Source organism: Myiozetetes cayanensis, unplaced genomic scaffold (genome assembly GCF_022539395.1).
Source record: "Myiozetetes cayanensis isolate MyiCay16 unplaced genomic scaffold, myiCay2020 scf3, whole genome shotgun sequence".
In the NCBI taxonomy this organism is placed as follows: Eukaryota; Metazoa; Chordata; class Aves; order Passeriformes; family Tyrannidae; genus Myiozetetes; species Myiozetetes cayanensis.
In genome coordinates this window covers 1398567-1417091 of record NW_026087521.1, presented here as the reverse complement: position 1 = coordinate 1417091, position 18525 = coordinate 1398567, and the positions used below count along the sequence as shown (strand labels likewise).

General features: G+C 39.6%; 1 protein-coding gene across 1 annotated transcript in view; it reads left to right on the top strand.

Annotated features, from left to right (window-relative positions):
- The window catches only part of LOC126644420 (collagen alpha-1(VII) chain-like), an 88516-nt gene that overhangs the window by 41430 nt on the left and 28561 nt on the right, over positions 1-18525 (top strand). The window contains 13 exon segments of the mRNA XM_050323762.1: positions 993-1124; positions 1364-1465; positions 8945-8989; positions 9284-9319; positions 9509-9544; positions 10354-10413; positions 11412-11537; positions 12479-12550; positions 13594-13629; positions 13841-13900; positions 14624-14668; positions 16886-16921; positions 17716-17751. Coding sequence (XP_050179719.1) covers positions 993-1124; positions 1364-1465; positions 8945-8989; positions 9284-9319; positions 9509-9544; positions 10354-10413; positions 11412-11537; positions 12479-12550; positions 13594-13629; positions 13841-13900; positions 14624-14668; positions 16886-16921; positions 17716-17751 — 822 coding nt within the window.

Genomic DNA, 18525 nt, shown 5'->3' with positions numbered 1-18525 from the left:
TGCTCTGGGCTGGGGGACAAGGTGGGGATGGGGCACAGGGTGGATCCATGGGCTGGGAGGGCTTTTCCAACCTCAGGGATCCTGGGAATTGTCTCTGCTGCCCTGGCAGGGAAGGATCTGATGCTGCTGTGAGGATGGATTGAGATTGTCCAGCAGAGGAGTCCATGGTGGGACTGCCAAGAGCTCCAGGAGCGCTCAGGGCCAGGGTGGGATCGTTGGGGGTCCCTTCCATCCGGGTATATTCCATGATTCCAGACTAATTCCCAGGGATAATCAACTCACCTGCAGCTGCAGTGAGGAATAATCAAGTCCCCTGCAGTTGTGATTAACAGCTCATGTTTCTGGGAATTGGGAATTTATTGGCCTTGTTAAGGCTCCATCTCCCTGCTGGACCCCAATTCCAGGGTGGTCCAGGAGTGGCTGTATCCAGGTCACCTCCCAGAGCTCCAGGAGGATCCCCATGGATCTCCATCCAGGAGGACCTTCATGGATCTTAACCCATCCCTTCCAGCCAAGCCTGACGAGAAATATCCCAAAAAACAGCCCCTGGAGCTCCAAGGGGGGGGGAATTTTCTCATCCTCTTTTCAGGGCATTCAAGCCTTGGCTGACCCTCCAAAAAACCCTTGGAGGTCCCTGGTGGGAGATGTTGGGTCTCCAACTGGAGATCAAGAGCTTGTGGAATATTTGGGAGCCGGGGATGTTTGGAGGCACCTCCTGATGGTTCATCTCCCTCCTCCCACTATCCCAGGTTATTCCAAACCCCATCCCAGCCTGACCTGGGACAACTTCCAAGGAGGAGGACCTTTTAAACCTTTCCACAACCCAACAGATGGGTTAGAAATGCGTTAAAAAAATCCATCCCCTCGTGTCAAAAGATTTTAATTACAGGTTAATTAAGCAGGTGGTTGATGTGTAGAATCCAGAAATCTCATTTTTAAGGGATTTGGGAAAGGAGAAAGGGAAGGCAGTAATTTCACCTTGGTCTCCACAGGGTCCTCCTGCTGGTGGTTCTGACCCCCCTGGGTACCAATTCCCGGGAAACCCTCTGGAATCCTTGGAGAAAACACCCAGGGAAAGGCAGAGGGAGAGGGACTCAGGAGGGACAAACTCCTCCCTCCTCAGGGTAAGTAAATCCCCCATCAGGGACTTGGAATTCCTCCTCCATTTTGTGCTGATTTGTTGGGAAGCGAAGGAGTTTTGTGGGAATTTCGCCGCAGGGATTTTGATTGGAATTTCTGATTTTCCTGCTGGAGCTGGGGAAGGGATGAGGATCTGTGTGCATGGATCAGTGGCAGAGCTCGGGAATGGCCCCTCTGCTCTGGGAATGATTGGAATTGTGGTGTCACTTGTCACCCTCTGCAGGGCTCGGCGGTGCCTCCACAATTCCCAGAGGAGGAGCTGCCAGGAAACCAATCCATGGAAATTCCTGAGGACTGGGAGGAGCCACGGCAGGACCTCAGCCAGGTGTGTGATCCCCGGGAATCCTGGGCAGTGTGGAGATCTGGGAGGGACTGGGATGGATGTTGGATCCTGGGGGAGCTTCCAACACATCCCTGGAGGACACCAAGAGCTCAGAGATGGAGGGATTAGGATGGATCTGAGCTCAACAATCCCTGGAGGACCCCAGGGCTCAGAGATGGAGGGACAGGGATGGATGTTGGGTCCTGAAAGAGCTCCCAACACATCCCTGGAGGACACCAGGGCTCAACCAGGGAGGGGTTGGGATGGACACTGAGCCCAACAATCCCTGGAGGACCCCAGGGCTCAACCAGGAAGGGATTGGGATGGACACTGAGCCCAACAATCCCTGGAGGACCCCAGGGCTCAGCCAGGAAGGGATTGGGATGGACACTGAGCCCAACAATCCGTGGAGGACCCCAGGGCTCAGAGATGGAGGGACAGGGATGGATGTTGAATCCTTGGGGAGCTTCCAACACATTCCTGGAGGACACCAGAGCTCAGACATGGAGGGACAGGGATGGATCTGAGCCCAACAATCCCTGGAGGTCACCAGGGCTCAGCCAGGGAGGGACTGGGATGGATGTTGAATCCTTGGGGAGCTTCCAACAATCCCTGGAGGACCCCAGGGCTCAGAGATGGAGGGACAGAGATGGATGTTGGGTCCTGAAAGAGCTCCCAACACATCCCTGGAGGACACCAGAGCTCAGAGATGGAGGGATTAGGATGGATCTGAGCTCAACAATCCCTGGAGGACACCAGGGCTCAGCCAGGAAGGGACTGGGATGGATGTTGAATCCTGGGGGAGCTTCCAACACATCCCTGGAGGACACCAAGGCTCAGAGATGGAGGGACAGAGATGGATGTTGGATCCTGAAGAGCTCCAACATATCCCTGGAGGACACCAGAGCTCAGACATGGAGGAACAGGGATGGATCTGAGCCCAACATTCCCTGGAGGTCACCAGGGCTCAGCCAGGGAGGGACTGGGATGGATGTTGAATCCTTGGGGAGCTTCCAACACATCCCTGGAGGACCCCAGGGCTCAGACATGGAGGGACTGGAATGGATGTTGGATCCTGGGGGAGCTTCCAACAGATCCCTGGAGGACCCCAGGGCTCAGAGATGGAATGATTGGGATGGACACTGAGCCCAACAATCCCTGGAGGACCCCAGGGTTCAGCCAGGGAGGGACTGGGATGGATGTTGGGTCCTGAAAGAGCTTCCAACACATCCCAGGGAGACATCAGGGTTCGGAAACGGAGGGGTTGGGATGGATCTGAGCCCAACAATCCCTGGAGGACACCAGGGCTCAGAGATGGAGGGACTGGGATGGATGTTGGATCCTGGGGGAGCTTCCAACAGATCCCTGGAGGACCCCAGGGCTCAGAGATGGAATGATTGGGATGGACACTGAGCCCAACAATCCCTGGAGGAACCCAGGGCTCAGAGATGGAGGGACAGAGATGGATGTTGGGTCCTGAAAGAGCTTCCAACATATCCCTGGAGGACACCAGAGCTCAGACATGGAGGAACAGGGATGGATCTGAGCCCAACAATCCCTGGAGGTCACCAGGGCTCAGCCAGGGAGGGACTGGGATGGATGTTGAATCCTTGGGGAGCTTCCAACACATTCCTGGAGGACCCCAGGGCTCAGAGATGGAGGGACAGAGATGGATGTTGGGTCCTGAAAGAGCTTCCAACACATCCCAGGAGGACACCAGAGCTCAGACATGGAGGAACAGGGATGGATCTGAGCCCAACAATCCCTGGAGGTACCCAGAGCTCAGCCAGGGAGGGACTGGGATGGATGTTGGATCCTGGGGAAGATTCCAGCACATCCCAGGAGGACCCCAGGGCTCAGAGATGGAATGATTGGGATGGACCTGAGCCCAACAATCCCTGGAGGAACCCAGGGCTCAGCCAGGGAGGGATTGGGATGGACACTGAGCCCAACAATCCCTGGAGGACCCCAGGGCTCAGAGATGGAGGGACAGGGATGGAGACTGAGCCACATGTATTTATATTATGAATATATTTTAATAGAAATACATAATAAATAAAGGATGGTGTAAATGCTAATTAATAATAATGTTGGTTTAATGTTAATAAGGTTGATAATATGACAATAAATAGGCAATAAATATAAATATTAAATATATATTTATTATTAAAATATATCATTAAAATATAAATATATAATATATGTATTATATACACTCTATATACTATATAAAAATATAATAAATGAAATATGTATTATACTAAAAATACGTGTATAAAATTATTTTTAGAAACGATTTTTATATTTTATATGTATTTATATTATGAGTAAATTTTAATATAAATACATAATAAATAAATGATGGTGTAAATGCTAAATAATATTAATGTTGATTTAATGTTAATTTGACATTATTTATAGAAACATTTTTATTTCATTAATACATTTTAATATAAATACATAAATAAATAATTGAATTGTAAATAATGTTAATATATGGTTGTGATAATTAATGTTAACGTGTTGTTATTAATTATTTAATATTATTTTAATATTATTCAATAATAATATAATTAATAATAATTAATAATATAATTAATAATAAAATTTTTATAATGCTAACATTGATAATATTATAGTAAACATTATTTATAGAAGCATTTTGACATTTTATATTTTTATCTCATTAATACATTTTAATAGGAATATATACTATGTAATTATATAATATATAAATAGCTATAATATATAATATATATAATATATATTAATGGGGTTAATATTAATATTAATGTTGATTTCATGTTAATAATGTTAATCTTGCTAATATTATAAGAAACATTATTTATAGAAACCTTTTTATATTTAGATCATGAATGCATTTTAATACATTTAATACATTTTAATATAATTACATACATAATAAAGAAAGAAATTGTTAATTTTAATGGTTTAATATTAATTCATATTAATATTCTTTTACTGTTAATGGTGATAATAAAAATAATAATTAGACATTATTTACAGACATGTGTATATTAAAAAGTTTATATAATTAATGCATTTAATATTAATACATAAATAATAATGAAATAAATTGTTCATTTTATTGGTCTTAATATTAGTTAATATTATATTGTTTTACTGTTAACGTTGATAGTATCAATAATAAGCATTATTTGTAGAGACATTTCTATATTTCATATATTTATATCATGAATACATTTTAATATAAACACATATAAATAAGTACTACTTTATTAAATATTAGTAATTAATAATTATTATTAATACCAATTTAAGGTAATATTGTTAATATTAGTAACAAATATAATTTCTGTTGATAAATTTCTCTCTATTTATTTTCTGTATTTCCCATCCCATCCCACCCCTGATGGAATCTCGGCTGCTCCGTCATTCCCGCAGGCAATCCGGGATTCCGGGCCCGGCTCGGCATTCCCAAGGGGCGGCCGATCCCGAAGATCTCCCGGGGCTCCCATCCCATTTCCCACCTGGGGGGAAGGGCAGGACCATCCAGGGGATCCCGTGGGAATCTCCTGGCCTGGCCTGGTGGCTCCGGCCCCCATCCCGATCCCGATCCGTCCTCCTGGAGCTGCCGGAGCCGGGGAATTGTCCTGGGGATCCAGGGTGAGTGGGGGATAAATCCCAGATATCCATCCATCCATCCATCCATCCATATCCATTTTTCCATCCCATAGCATCCCAAATATCTATCCCATCCCATCCCATCCCATCCCATCCCATCAGTCCCATCCCATCCCATCCTATCACATCTGTCCCATCCCATCCCTTCCCATCCATCCCATCCCATCTGTCCCATCCCATCCATCCCATCCCATCCCATTTTTATCCCATCCCATCCCACCCCATCCCATCCCATTTTTATCCCATCCCATCCCATCCCGTCCCATCCCGTCCCATCCCATCCCATCCCATCCCATCCCATCCTCCATCCCATCCCATCCCATCCCATCCCATCCCATCCCATTTTACTCCCATCCCATCCCATCCCATCCCATCCCTTTTTCCCATCCCATCCCTTTTTCCCATCCCATCCCGGTGTTTCCGTTGCAGATGGATGGAAGTGGCCCCGCCCCTCCCCCATCCCGGGGTCCAAAGGTCAGTGCTTTGCTTCCACAATTATTGTCAATGATCAATTTACACCCTTGGAAACTGAGGAGAAAGAGACATGCATAGAAATATTGGAAAAATTAAAAATTGAGTGGAAATCGAAACATGGGATAAATGGAACTTTATAGAAATATATGGTAAATATAGAAATATAAAATAATAGAGATATTATAGAAATTATAAAATAAAAATAGAGAGAGAAATATAAAATATATAGAAATCTTTTATAAATGGAAATATGTAAGAACTAGAAATATGGGATAAATATAAATTTATACAAATATAGGATTAATAGAAATATATGGTGAATAGAAATTTATACAAATGTGAGATAAACAGGAATAGTGGATAAATAGAAATATAGGAAATTTAGAAATACAGGAGAAATAGAAATGTATACAAATACAGGAGAAATAGAATTATAGGATAAATAGAAATCTATAATAAATAGGAATTTATATAAATGTGTGGTAAATAAAATTATAGGAGAAATAGAAATCTGTAATAAATAGAAATATGGGCTAATTATAAATGTATACAATTATAGGATAAGTAGAGATATGAGCTGAATAGAATTTTTTTAATAAATATCTGGTAAATAGAAATGTAAGAGAAATAGAAATATGGGAAATATAGAAATTTATAGAAATATTGGATAAATAGAAATTTATAGAAATATAGGAAAAATAGAAATATAGGATACATAGAACTTTATATAAATAGAGGATAAATAGAAATATAGAATAAAGAGATATTTATACAAATATAGAATCAATGAAAATATATGATAAATTGAAATATAGAACACATAGGACTTTATATAAATATAGGGTAAATAGAAATATAGGAGAAATAGAAATCTATAATAAATAGAAATATAGGGGAAATATAAATTTATAGAAGTAAAGGGTAAGTAGAGATATAGGATGAATAGAAATTTATATAAATATATGGTAAATAGAAATATAGGAGAAATAGAAATCCATAATAAATAGAAATATAGGTAAATATAAATTTGTACAAATATTGGATAAATAGAATTCTAGGAGAAATAGATATTTATATAAATATATTATCAATAGAAATCTGTAATAAATAGAAATATGAATCTAGGATAAATAGAAATGTATGATAAATAGGAATATATAATAAATAGAAATATGGGATTAATAGAAATTTATATAACTATGGTAAATTAAAATATATTGTAAATAGAAATATAAAAATATATGGTACATATAAATTCATATAAATATGTGATAAATAGAAATACAGGATAAATATAAATTCATATAATTATGGGATAAATAGAAATCTGTTAAAAATGGAAATATATAATAAATAGAAATATGGGGTAAATAGAAATGTATATACATATATGGTAAATAAAATATATTGTAAAGATAAATATATATTAAATATAAATATATGATACATATAAATTCCTATAAATATGTGATACATAGAAATCTCTTATAAGTAGAAATATATAATAAATAGAAATATGGGATAACTAGAAATTGATATAAATATCTTGTAAATAGAAATATGTAATAGATATAAATATAGGATAAATATAGTTTCCTATAACTATATGATAATTAGAAATAGATAATAAATATAAATATATTTATACATTTCTCAAAATATGTGATAAATAGAAATATAAATGGCAATATCTAAGAAATAGAAATATGGGATAAACCTACATTTATACAAATCTAGGACAAATATAAATACATAATAAATAGAAACACAGGATAAATATAAATATATGTTAAATATAAATTCATATAAATATGTGAGAAATAGAAATCTGTTATAAATGGAATTATCTAATAAATAGAAATATGGGATAAACTTAAATGTATACAAATATAGGTCAAATGTAAATATGTGATCAATAGAAATATATCATAAATATCAATATAGGATAAATATAAATTTATATAAATATGTGAGAAATAGAAATATAAATGGAAATATATAATAAATAGAAATACGGGATAAATAGAAATGTCTATAAATATCTGGTAAATAAAAATATATTGTGAAGAGAAATATATCATAAATATCAATATAGGATACATATAAATTCTTATAAATATGTGATACATGGAAATCTAAGTAGAAATATATAATAAATAGAGATATGGGATAAATAGAAATTGATATAAATATCTTGTAAATAGAAATATGTAATAAATATAAATATAGGACAAATATAGTTTCATATAATTATATGATAATTAGAAATATATAATAAATATATGATATTTATAAATTTCTAGAAATATGTGATAAATAGAAATATAAATAGAAATATTTAATAAATAGAAATGTGGGATAAACCTACATTTATACAAATCTAGGACAAATATAAATACGTAATAAATAGAAATATGGGATAAATATAAATATATGATAAATATAAATTTATATAAATATGTGAGAAATAGAAATCTATTATAAGTGGAATTATCTAATAAATAGAAATATGGGATAAACTTAAATGTATACAAATATAGGTCAAATGTAAATATGTGAGAAATAGAAATATATGATAAATAGAAATATATGATAAATATAAATTCATATAAATATGTGATCAATAGAAATATAAATGGGAATATATAATAAATAGAAATATGGGATAAATAGAAATTGACTATAAATATCTGGTAAATAAAAATATATTGTGAAGAGAAATATATATCAAATATAAATATATGATACATATAAACTCCTATAAATATGTGATAAATAGAAATCTATTAAAAATGGAAGTAGATAACAAATAGAGATATGGGATAACTAGAAATTGATATAAATATCTTGTAAATAGAAATATGTAATAGATATAAATATAGGATAAATATAGTTTCCTATAACTATATGATAATTAGAAATAGATAATAAAAAGAAATATGATATATAAATTTCTAGAAATATGTGATAAATAGAAATATAAATGGTAATATCTAAGAAATAGAAATATGGGATAAACCTACATTTATACAAATCTAGGACAAATATAAATACATAATAAATAGAAATATGGGATAAATATAAATATATGTTAAATATAAATTCATATAAATATGTGAGAAATAGAAATATATAATAAATGGAATTATCTAATAAATAGAAATATGGGATAAACAGAAATATGGGATAAACCTACATTTATACAAATCTCAGGCATATATAAATGGGGCACATCCCAAATCCGGGAATGAGGCCGGTGGGATCCAGGGATTCCTCTGTTTTCCCACAAAACTGGGAGAGGGAGGGGAAGGAAAGATTCCTCTGGGAATGCTTGTTTTCCAGGGAGAAATGGGAGCTCCTGGAATGCGGGGAGACAAAGGAGAGAAGGTAGGGATGGAGCTTTTCCCGGGATTCCCTGTGCTGGGAAGGCTCTGGAAAAGGCTGGAATGTCCTGATGGTGGAGGGGATGTGTCAATGGACACTGGGATTGCCACATTCCCAACTTTTATTCCTGCACCTCTTCCCAATCCTGAAGGTTGGATCGATCCCCTTGGAGGGAGGGAAGGAGGGAAAGGGAAGGAGGGAAGGAAGAAGGGAAAGGGAAGGAGGAAAGGAAGGAGGGAAAGGGAAGGAGGGAGGGACAAGAATTTTCCGGAATAAGAACCGGATTTTGCCTGGCAGGGCCAGCCTGGAGAGGTGGGAGAATCCGGATTAAAGGTGAGTTCTGGGATTGCCATCCCGACATTCCCAACCCAGGGGGCCCCAATTCCAGCACTGGGATTGTCGCCACAGGAAAGCTCAAATTCCCTGGGTTTCCTACCCCTGGAGCTCCATCCCTTTCCCGGGAATCCTGTGGCTCTGGGTGGGGACAGAGTCCCGGGTGGTGATTCCTGCTTTTTTTCCCAGGGCTCCAGAGGGGACCGAGGGGAAGGAGGTCGGAAGGTAAAGGATGGAGTTGGAGCCACAGGGACGGCTCTTCTCTTGGGAACTTCCCTCCTGCTCTCCTTTCCCATATCCTGTTTTTCCCTCCTCTCCTTTTCCCACATCCCTCTTTTCCCACTCCTTTTCCCATGTTCCTTTTTCCCTCCTCTCCTTTCCCTGTATCCCTTTGTTTCCCCCTCTCCTTTTCCCACATCCCTCTTTTCCCCCTCCTTTTCCCACATCCCTCTTTTCCCTCTCCTTTTCCCACATCCCTCTTTTCCCCCTCATTTTCCCACATCCCTCTTTTCCCCCTCCTTTTCCCATGTCCCTTTTTCCCCCTCCTTTTCCCATGTTCCTTTTTCCCTCCTCTCCTTTTCCCACATCCCTTTTTCCCTTCTCTCCTTTTCCCACATCCCTTTTTCCCTCCTCTCCTTTTCCCACATCCCTCTTTTCCCCCTCCTTTTCCCATGTCCCTTTTTCCCTCCTCTCCTTTTCCCACATCCTTTTTCCCTCCTCTCCTTTTCCCACATCCTTTTTCCCTCCTCTCCTTTTCCCATATCCCTTTTTTCCCCCTCCTTTTCCCACATCCCTTTTTTCCTCCCCTCATTTTCCCACATCCCTTTTTCCCTCTCCTTTTCCCACATCCCTTTTTCCCTCCTCTCATTTTCCCATATCCCTTTTATCCCCCTCATCCCGTGTCCAGGTGACCTCCTGAGCTGAGGGCACTGTGGGATCCCTCGGGATCAGCTCTGGAATTCTCATTTCCTTGGGATGACCCCACAGTGGAAGGACTAATCCTGATTTTTTTTTTCCTTGCCTTTTTTCCACAGGGAGAACCCGGAATTGGGTTCAGAGGTCCTGTAGGTCAGGCTGGACCACCTGGATTTAAGGTGGGAAGTTCTTCTCTTCCAGGTGGGATCTCACTTGGAGTGGGTTTTTTTTGGGATTTGTCTCTTTAATCTTTGTTTTCCACTGCTGGGAACACCATTCCATGGGCTTGGGATACAGGGAATGCTCTGTGTCCTCCAAAGGACCACTTCAAAGCAGTGAAAGTCCTGAGGATAAGGATCATGGAATCAGGGAATGGTTTGGGCTGGAAGGGACATTTCGAGGTTGTCAATGAGCAGGAAAATCCTCAGCTGGAAAAAAGAGCCAGGGAATTGTGGGCTCAGCAGAAATGAGTTCCAGAGATCCCTTGGGATGTTAAAGATCTGCAGGGTTTGGATTCCCCTCTGAAGGTCTGCAGGGTTTGGGTTCTCCTCTGCAGGGTTTGGGTTCTCCTGAAAGTTCAGGGTTTGGATTCTTCTCTGAAGATTTGGAGGGTTTGGGTTCTCCTGAAGGTCCGCAGGGTTTGGGTTTGGGTTCTCCTGAAGGTCTGCAGGTTTTGGGTTCTCCTCTTCAGGGTTTGGGTTCTCCTGAAGAAAGAAAGGGAAAGGGAAAGGGAAAATGAAAGGGAAAGGTTTGGATTCCCCTGAAGGTCTTCAGGGTTTGGGTTCTCCTGAAGGTCCCAGGGTTTGGGTTCTCTGGAAGGTCTGCAGGGTTTGGATTTTCCTGAATTTCTGCAGGGTTTGGGTTCTCCTGAAGGTCTCGAGGGTTTGGATTCCCCTCTGAAGGTCTCGAGGGTTTGGGTTCCCCTCTGAAGGTCTCGAGGGTTTGGATTCCCCTCTGAAGGTCTCGAGGGTTTGGGTTCCCCTCTGAAGGTTTTGGGGGTTTGGGTTCCCCTCTGAAGGTCCACAGGGTTTGAGTCCTCCTTCTGGGCCAAGACCAGAAGGGTTGTCCCAAAGTGATGTCACATGAACTCAAGGAGACCCCCCAGCCTCCTCCAGGACCTTTAGAGGGACACTTAACCCCACCTAATCCCCAAATTCCTCGGGAATTCTCTCCACAGGGTGAGCCGGGAGCGCCGGGACCTCCAGGAGCTCAGGGCATCCAGGGCATCCGTGGCACCGCCGGAATTCCCGGATCCCAGGGGGACAGGGGGGCTCCAGGATTGCCTGGAATGCCGGGACAGAAGGTGAGGGGACACCACGGGCTGTGTTTGTCACCTCAGGGGGGTGACAGTGGCCCTGCTGAGATCGTCCCCTCCAGGCTGAGCCCTCCCTTATCCAGCTCTCCAGACCCTGAATCCATAAAAAGTGAGGAAAAACGGGAATAAATCCTTGGAAAAGGTGTCGACTGGATGACGTAAAGGGAATAAAAGCCAAAATTAAGGCCAAAAAAAGTTCTCCAGGGGGATGTCCCTCAAGATAAAAACACCCCAAATCAGTGGAGCTCCAAATGAATCCTTGGGTTTCATCTTTTCAATTTAATTATCCATTTACCCTCCTTGAAATTGAATTAATTACGTGGGGTTGGGAGCAGGAACCCTCAGGGACAGAGGGAGCGATGGATGAGTCTCGTTTTTGGGGGATGGGGGGACATGGAGGTTCCTGAGCTGAAGGTTGGGGTGCAGCTGGAATTCCATCTTTTCAAGGGATCCTCGTTCTTGGGGGGACATCCCAGAGCACTTTGATCTGCTTTTTATCTCCTTTTTATCTGCTTTTTATCTACCTGAGGGAAAACAGGACCTTTCCCACCGGTGTCTTCTCCTCTCACAGAGGGAGCGATGGATGAGTCTCGTTTTAGGGGATGGGGGGGGACAAGGACGTTCCTGAGCTGAAGGTCAGGGTGAAGCTGGAATTCTGCACCCTGGAAATCCTTGGGGGGAGGGACCCCCCAGAGCACTTTGATCTGCTTTTTATCTGCTTTTTATCTTCCTGGGATAAAACAGGACCTTTCCCACCGGTGTCTTCTCCTCTCCAAGGGGTTTCTCCTCTCACAGAGGGAGCGATGGATGAATCTTGAATTCCCTTTCCTCGAGGGACCCTCCTGATTGGGGGGACCCCCCAGATCACTTTGATCTGCCTGGGATAAAGCAGGACCTTTCCCTCCTCTCCAAGGGCTCTCATTTTCCAGGGGGAACGCGGCAGGAGAGGCCGGAATGGAGCGCCGGGGCCCGTGGGAGCATCCGGAGCACCGGGAAAAGAGGTGAATTTTGGGATGTCCATCCTGGTGGGTGCTTGGGGGGAGAAGTTTTGAGGCCATCCAGTGTCCTGCTTGGGTGTCCTTTCATCCCCTTGGGAGGACTGGGATGGGAAGGGATTGAAGTTTTCATCTTGCTGGTAATAAATCTTATTTTCCCCAATCAGCTCTCTTTTGTCTGCATAAACCTTCTCTCAATTTACAGTAATTGTGGGGGTGGGGGGTGAGAAAAATTGACCCACAGCAAACCCACCCCAGTGACAAGGAGCTGGTAACAAAGCCAAGGAGAAAATTCCCAGTTATCTCCCAAACATTCCCAAAGTAGAGATCAGGGCTGAGAATCCTGGGAAGGAGAAGGTGAGTTAGGGAAAAAAAACCCTCCCGAAATCCATTTTGGAAGCATCTGCACTTAAACATCAGTGAGAATTTCTGGTTTCTCTCATATATTGTAAATTCACTGCAACCTTTGAGGCTCTTGGATCCAGATCCATGGGGAATTGTGGATGTTTGAGGCTCTTGGATCCAGATCCATGGGGAATTGTGGATGTTTGTGACGAACTGTTACTCCTCCTGAACTGATCCAAAGGGGGAGGGGCATTTTCTGTAAATACATAGCACTTTCACCTGATTAGAATTGTTGTAGATGCAACTCTTTAGTTTTCATCTTGCTGGTAATAAATCCTAAGATTATTTTCCCCAATCAGCTCTCTTTTGTCTGCATAAACCTTCTCTCAATTTACAGTAACTTTTTTTTGGGGGGGGGAAGAAAAAATTGACCCACGACACAAACCCACCCCAGTGACAAGGAGCTGGTAACAAAGCCAAGGAGAAAATTCCCAGTTATCTCCCAAACATTCCCAAAGTAGAGATCAGGGCTGAGAATCCTGGGAAGGAGAAGGTGAGTTAGGAAAAAAACCCTCCCCAAATCCATTTTGGAAGCATCTGCACTTAAACATCAGTGAGAATTTCTGGTTTCTCTCATATATTGTAAATTTACTGCAACAACCCCCCAGGAAAGTCCTCCTGTTTTCCTTGTCCTTATCCCACAGGGAATTCCCGGCGTTCCCGGAGCCAAAGGCAACAAGGTGGGTGCCAAACCTTGGAATGGGACATCCCATCAACTCCTTATCCCTGTCCCCATCCAGCCATTCCACCCCCAGGTCACCTTTATATCCTTCTCCGTTGGGAAATCCATGGATTTCAGGCTCCCTGACTCCCAAACTCCTCGGGAATTCTGGGATTGGGCTGTCCCTGCTCCCAGGGGTGACCTGAGGGGGGGAATTCTCTGCTCCACAGGGAGAAAGCGGCGTTGGAGCCTCCGGCCCGAGAGGTCCCCGTGGAATTCCTGGCCCTCGGGTAAGTTCATCCAGGAAAATTCCTGGCTTGACTTCCAGAATCCGAGCCCTTCTTTGTGCCCTCCCACTCCCACATCCCAAAATTCCCAAAGAGTTGATCCCAGACCCTCCTCAGTCTGGGAATGTTGGTGTTCCTCCTGCCCCTGGAGGAGTTTTGGGTGTCCCGCTGGAAAAGAGCCCAGGGAGACCCTCTGGACTCAACATTCCGTGAGATTCCCGGTGTTCCCGGTGGGATGGGGTGAGGAGCCGGGATTGGAGCGTGTGTTGAAGTTGCATTTCTCCTCAAATCCTTGGAATTCTGGATCTCTGAGGCTCTTGGATGCAGATCCATGGGGAATTGTGGATCCCTGAGGCTCTTGGATCCAGATCCATGGGGAATTGTGGACCCCTGAGGCTCTTGGATGCAGATCCATGGGGAATTGTGGATCTCTGAGGCTCTTGGATGCAGATCCATGGGGAATTGTGGATCTCTAAGGCTCTTGGATGCAGATCCATGGGGAATTGTGGATCCCTGAGGCTCTTGGATGCAGATCCATGGGGAATTGTGGATCCCTGAGGCTCTTGGATGCAGATCCATGGGAATTATTCCCATATCCATGGATTATTAATTCCCCCATCCTAACAGAGGAGTAGGAGGTCGGAGAACCCCTCTGACCATCCGGAATTCCCTGGAATTCCCGTTATTCCCAGTGGGATGGGGTTGAATTCCTCTCCATCCCTCCAGGGTGCCGAGGGCCTGGCGGGACCCCGCGGGGCCGTGGGAATGCCGGTGAGTTTTCCAAGATTTGGGAATATCGGGATGTGGGAAAAGCCCCAAAGGAGCTGGTGATTCCAGGGGGAAAGCGGGATTTGGGATTCCAGTGGGATGTTGGGAAGGAATTCCTGGCTGGGAGGGATAATAGAATGATAAATATATAATAATATATTTAATAGTGTTTATATTAATTATATTTATAATTGGAATAAGTTTATATTAATAAGTTTATATTAATAATACTAATTATTTTAATTATATATTTGTTAATTATAATTGAATAGTATTTAATAGCTATTCATTTAATCAATACTTATATTATTTTTAATATTTATATATATAATATTTATATTTTAAATATTTTCAATTTATATTTAAATTATATTAATATTAATTAGTCATAATTACTATATAATACATTAAATTGTATATTTATAAATATAAATTAAATATAAATTAAATTAGCTGTAATTAATATATAAAATATATTAATGTAAATAATAGTTATATTAGTATTAATATTTTAAATTTATATTGAAATTATATTAATATTAATTATTTATAATTACTATATAATATATTAAATTGTATATTTATAAATATAAATTAATATAAATTAAATTATATGTAATTAATATATAAAATATATTAATGTAAATAATATTTATATTAGTATTAATATTTTCAATTTATAATTAAATTATATTAATATTAATTATTTATAATTACTATATATTAAATTGTATATTTATAAATATAAATTAAATATAAATTAAATTATATGTAATTAATATAAAAATATATTAACATAAAATTAATATATAGAATATATTAATATAAATAATATTTCTATTAGTATAAATATATTAAATTTATATTTAAATTAAATATTTAAATATTCATATAATTTAATGTAAATTATTAAATTGTATTTAAAATAATAAATTATATAATGTATGGTATTATAATATATATTATTATATGCTATTATATATAGTATATATAATAAATTATATATAATAATTATATATAAATATACATAGTAAATTATATATAATATTAATTATATATGAAATATATTTTATTTATAATGTAACAACACTAAAAAGTATTTATATTAATATAAAATTCAAAGTATTTATATGAATGTACATTAAATGTAATTTTAATATATTAAATATAAAATTTAAAGTATTTCTATTATTAATATAAACAGTTAATAAAAATAAGTAAAAGAAATAAAAATGAAATTCAAAGAGAATAAAAAAGAAATTAAAAATAAAACTAAGCTAAAAAGAAAAAGAAAGCAAAAGAAAATAGAGGCACATAAAATTAAATAAATAAAAGAAATAAAAATTAAAAAATAAAAAAGAAAATAAAAAAGAAAAATAAATTAAAAAGAAAGAAAAGCTAATTAAATAGAAAATAAAAAGAAAATAAATAAAAAGAAAATAATAAAAAGAAATAAAAAAGAAATAAAGAAATAAAAATAAAATTTAAAACTGTACTAAAATAAAATGAAAAATAAAATGTAAGAACTTCATTAAAAATGAAAATATGTTAAAAATTAAGAAGAAAATTTAAAAAAGGAAATAGAAAAAGTAAAAAAATAAAATACAACTTAAACTAAAATAAAATTGAAACTAAAATAATAAAAATAAATAAGAAGGAAAATAAAATAAAAAAGAAGAAAGAAATAAAATAAATAATGCAAAGAGAACAAAGAAAAATTAAATAAAGGAAATAAAAATCAATTAAAAAGAAAAAGAAAAAGAAAAAAATAAAAGAAATAATGAAATAAGAATAAATTTTAAATGAAATGAAAAATAAAATTTAGGAACTTCTATAAAAAACAATTTATGAAAAAATGTAAAAAAGAAAATTAAGAAAGGAAAGAGAAAACTGAAATTAAAATGAAAAATAAAAGGTGTAAATAAAATAAAACCAAAAACAAATAAAGTAAAAAGAAAAAAAGAAAGACACACAAAAAATTAAAAATAAATATAATTAAATAAGTGAAAATTTAAAAAATAAAATAAACATAAAAATAAAATTTAAAGAAAATAAGAAGAAACAACGAAGAAAAAGAAAAATAAGAAAAACAAACAAAAAAAAGAAAACTTTAAAAAGAAAATAAATTTAAAAAGATAAAATAAAATTAAAAATATTTTCCAGGGCCCAAAACCCCTTCAAGGATTGATCTTCTCCCATTTTTTTCTCCCTCTTTTCCAGGGCCCCAAAGGCTTCCCGGGAGCGAAGGGGGATCGGGTGAGTTCCGTCCTCTCCCCTTCCCTGCCGATATTCCCAAAAACCAGCGGGAACAATCCCAGCATCTCCTGAGGAGGGAGGGCTGGGAAGGCACCTCAGGCACTGGGAAGCGGCGCTGGCAGCCCCTGGATTGGCTGAGGGGGGAATTCCCAGGTTTTTTTGGAAGGAAAAGGGGAATTCTGGGCAGAAAGGGATTCTGGAATTCTCTGCTCGATCCCGAGACATGCAGGGAAGATGGGTTGGGAGATTTCCTGCAGGGATGAATTCCCACTGGGAATTCCCACCTTTTAGTTGGCAACCACTGACCAGGACCCCTTGGCCTCCTCCTTCCACATCCCGCCTGGAATCCTCGGAAATTCCCGCCAAAGGCGAAGAATTTGGGATCTGCCTCAGGAGAGAAATCCACGCGGCTTTCCCAGCCGGAATTCCAAGCGCAGTTTTAAAGGCTCCACGTTTGTCTCCACATCCCTGGTCCTTCCCGCTCTTCCCACACCACCTGGAGTGCTGGAGGAGCTTTTGGGATCCCACCAGGAATGAGCTCCACCTCACATTCCATGCCATCCCAAATCCAGCATGGATCCACACACGATGGATGGGCCGAGCGTAAAACCCCTCGAGCCTCTGGATCTTTCTTTGCTGTCAATCCAACAAATTTTGGCTCCACACCGAGTTTTTTTGGGAGTTAATAATTTTCCAGAGGGCCCAGAGGAGCAGAATTCCAGCTGGGATAGGGTTTAGTGGGAATCAGTGGCTTGGGAAATGGGAGAGTGTCTTTTTTTTTTCCTTATTTTTAGGGTGAGCGGGGACTTCTGGGAGCCAAAGGAGAACGAGTAAGGACATTCCAGATGGGAAATTTTGGGAATGAGGGCGAGGGAAAAAGGTCTTTCGGGTTTTCCAGCTGTCAGGGAGTTGTGTAAATGGGTCAGAGATCCTACAAGGCACAGACAGCAATGGGAAAAACCTTCAGGATCTGAGGTCCAGGAATTCCTGGGTGTCCCTCTTGTCCTTGCTCAGGCATTGGGAGATGTTTTTCCTTCTGTCCTGTTGGAATTTCCTCTGTGCTGGGGATGAAATGAGGAGAAAACAACACCCAGATCCCAAACTCCTTCTGTGGGATATCCAGTGGTTCCAACCCATTTTATAGATCCCATCCCTGCACTGGAGAAAGATTCCAGGGGATGGGATGCAAATCCCTTCCTTAGGAGAGGACTTCAAATCCTGCTTTCCATCCATGGTTTGTGCCTGGATTAAGATCCCATTTCCCATGGAACCTTCAGGATCTGAGGTCCAGGAATTCCTGGGTATCCCTCTTGTCCTTGCTCAGGCACTTGGGAGATGTTTTTCCTTCTGTCCCATTGGAGTTTCCCTTGGAGCAGCTTCTCCTTTCACTCCAAGAAAAGCCTGGATCCACCCCCTCTGTGTTGGAGATGAAATGAGGAGAAGAAAACACACAAATCCCAAACTCCTTGGGATTCTCCAGTGCTTTAAATCCACTTTATTGATCCCACCCCTGCACTGGAGAAGATTCCAGGGGATGGGATGCAAATCCCTTCCTTAGGAGAGGATTTTTACATCCCACTTTCCATCCATGGTTTGTGCCTGGA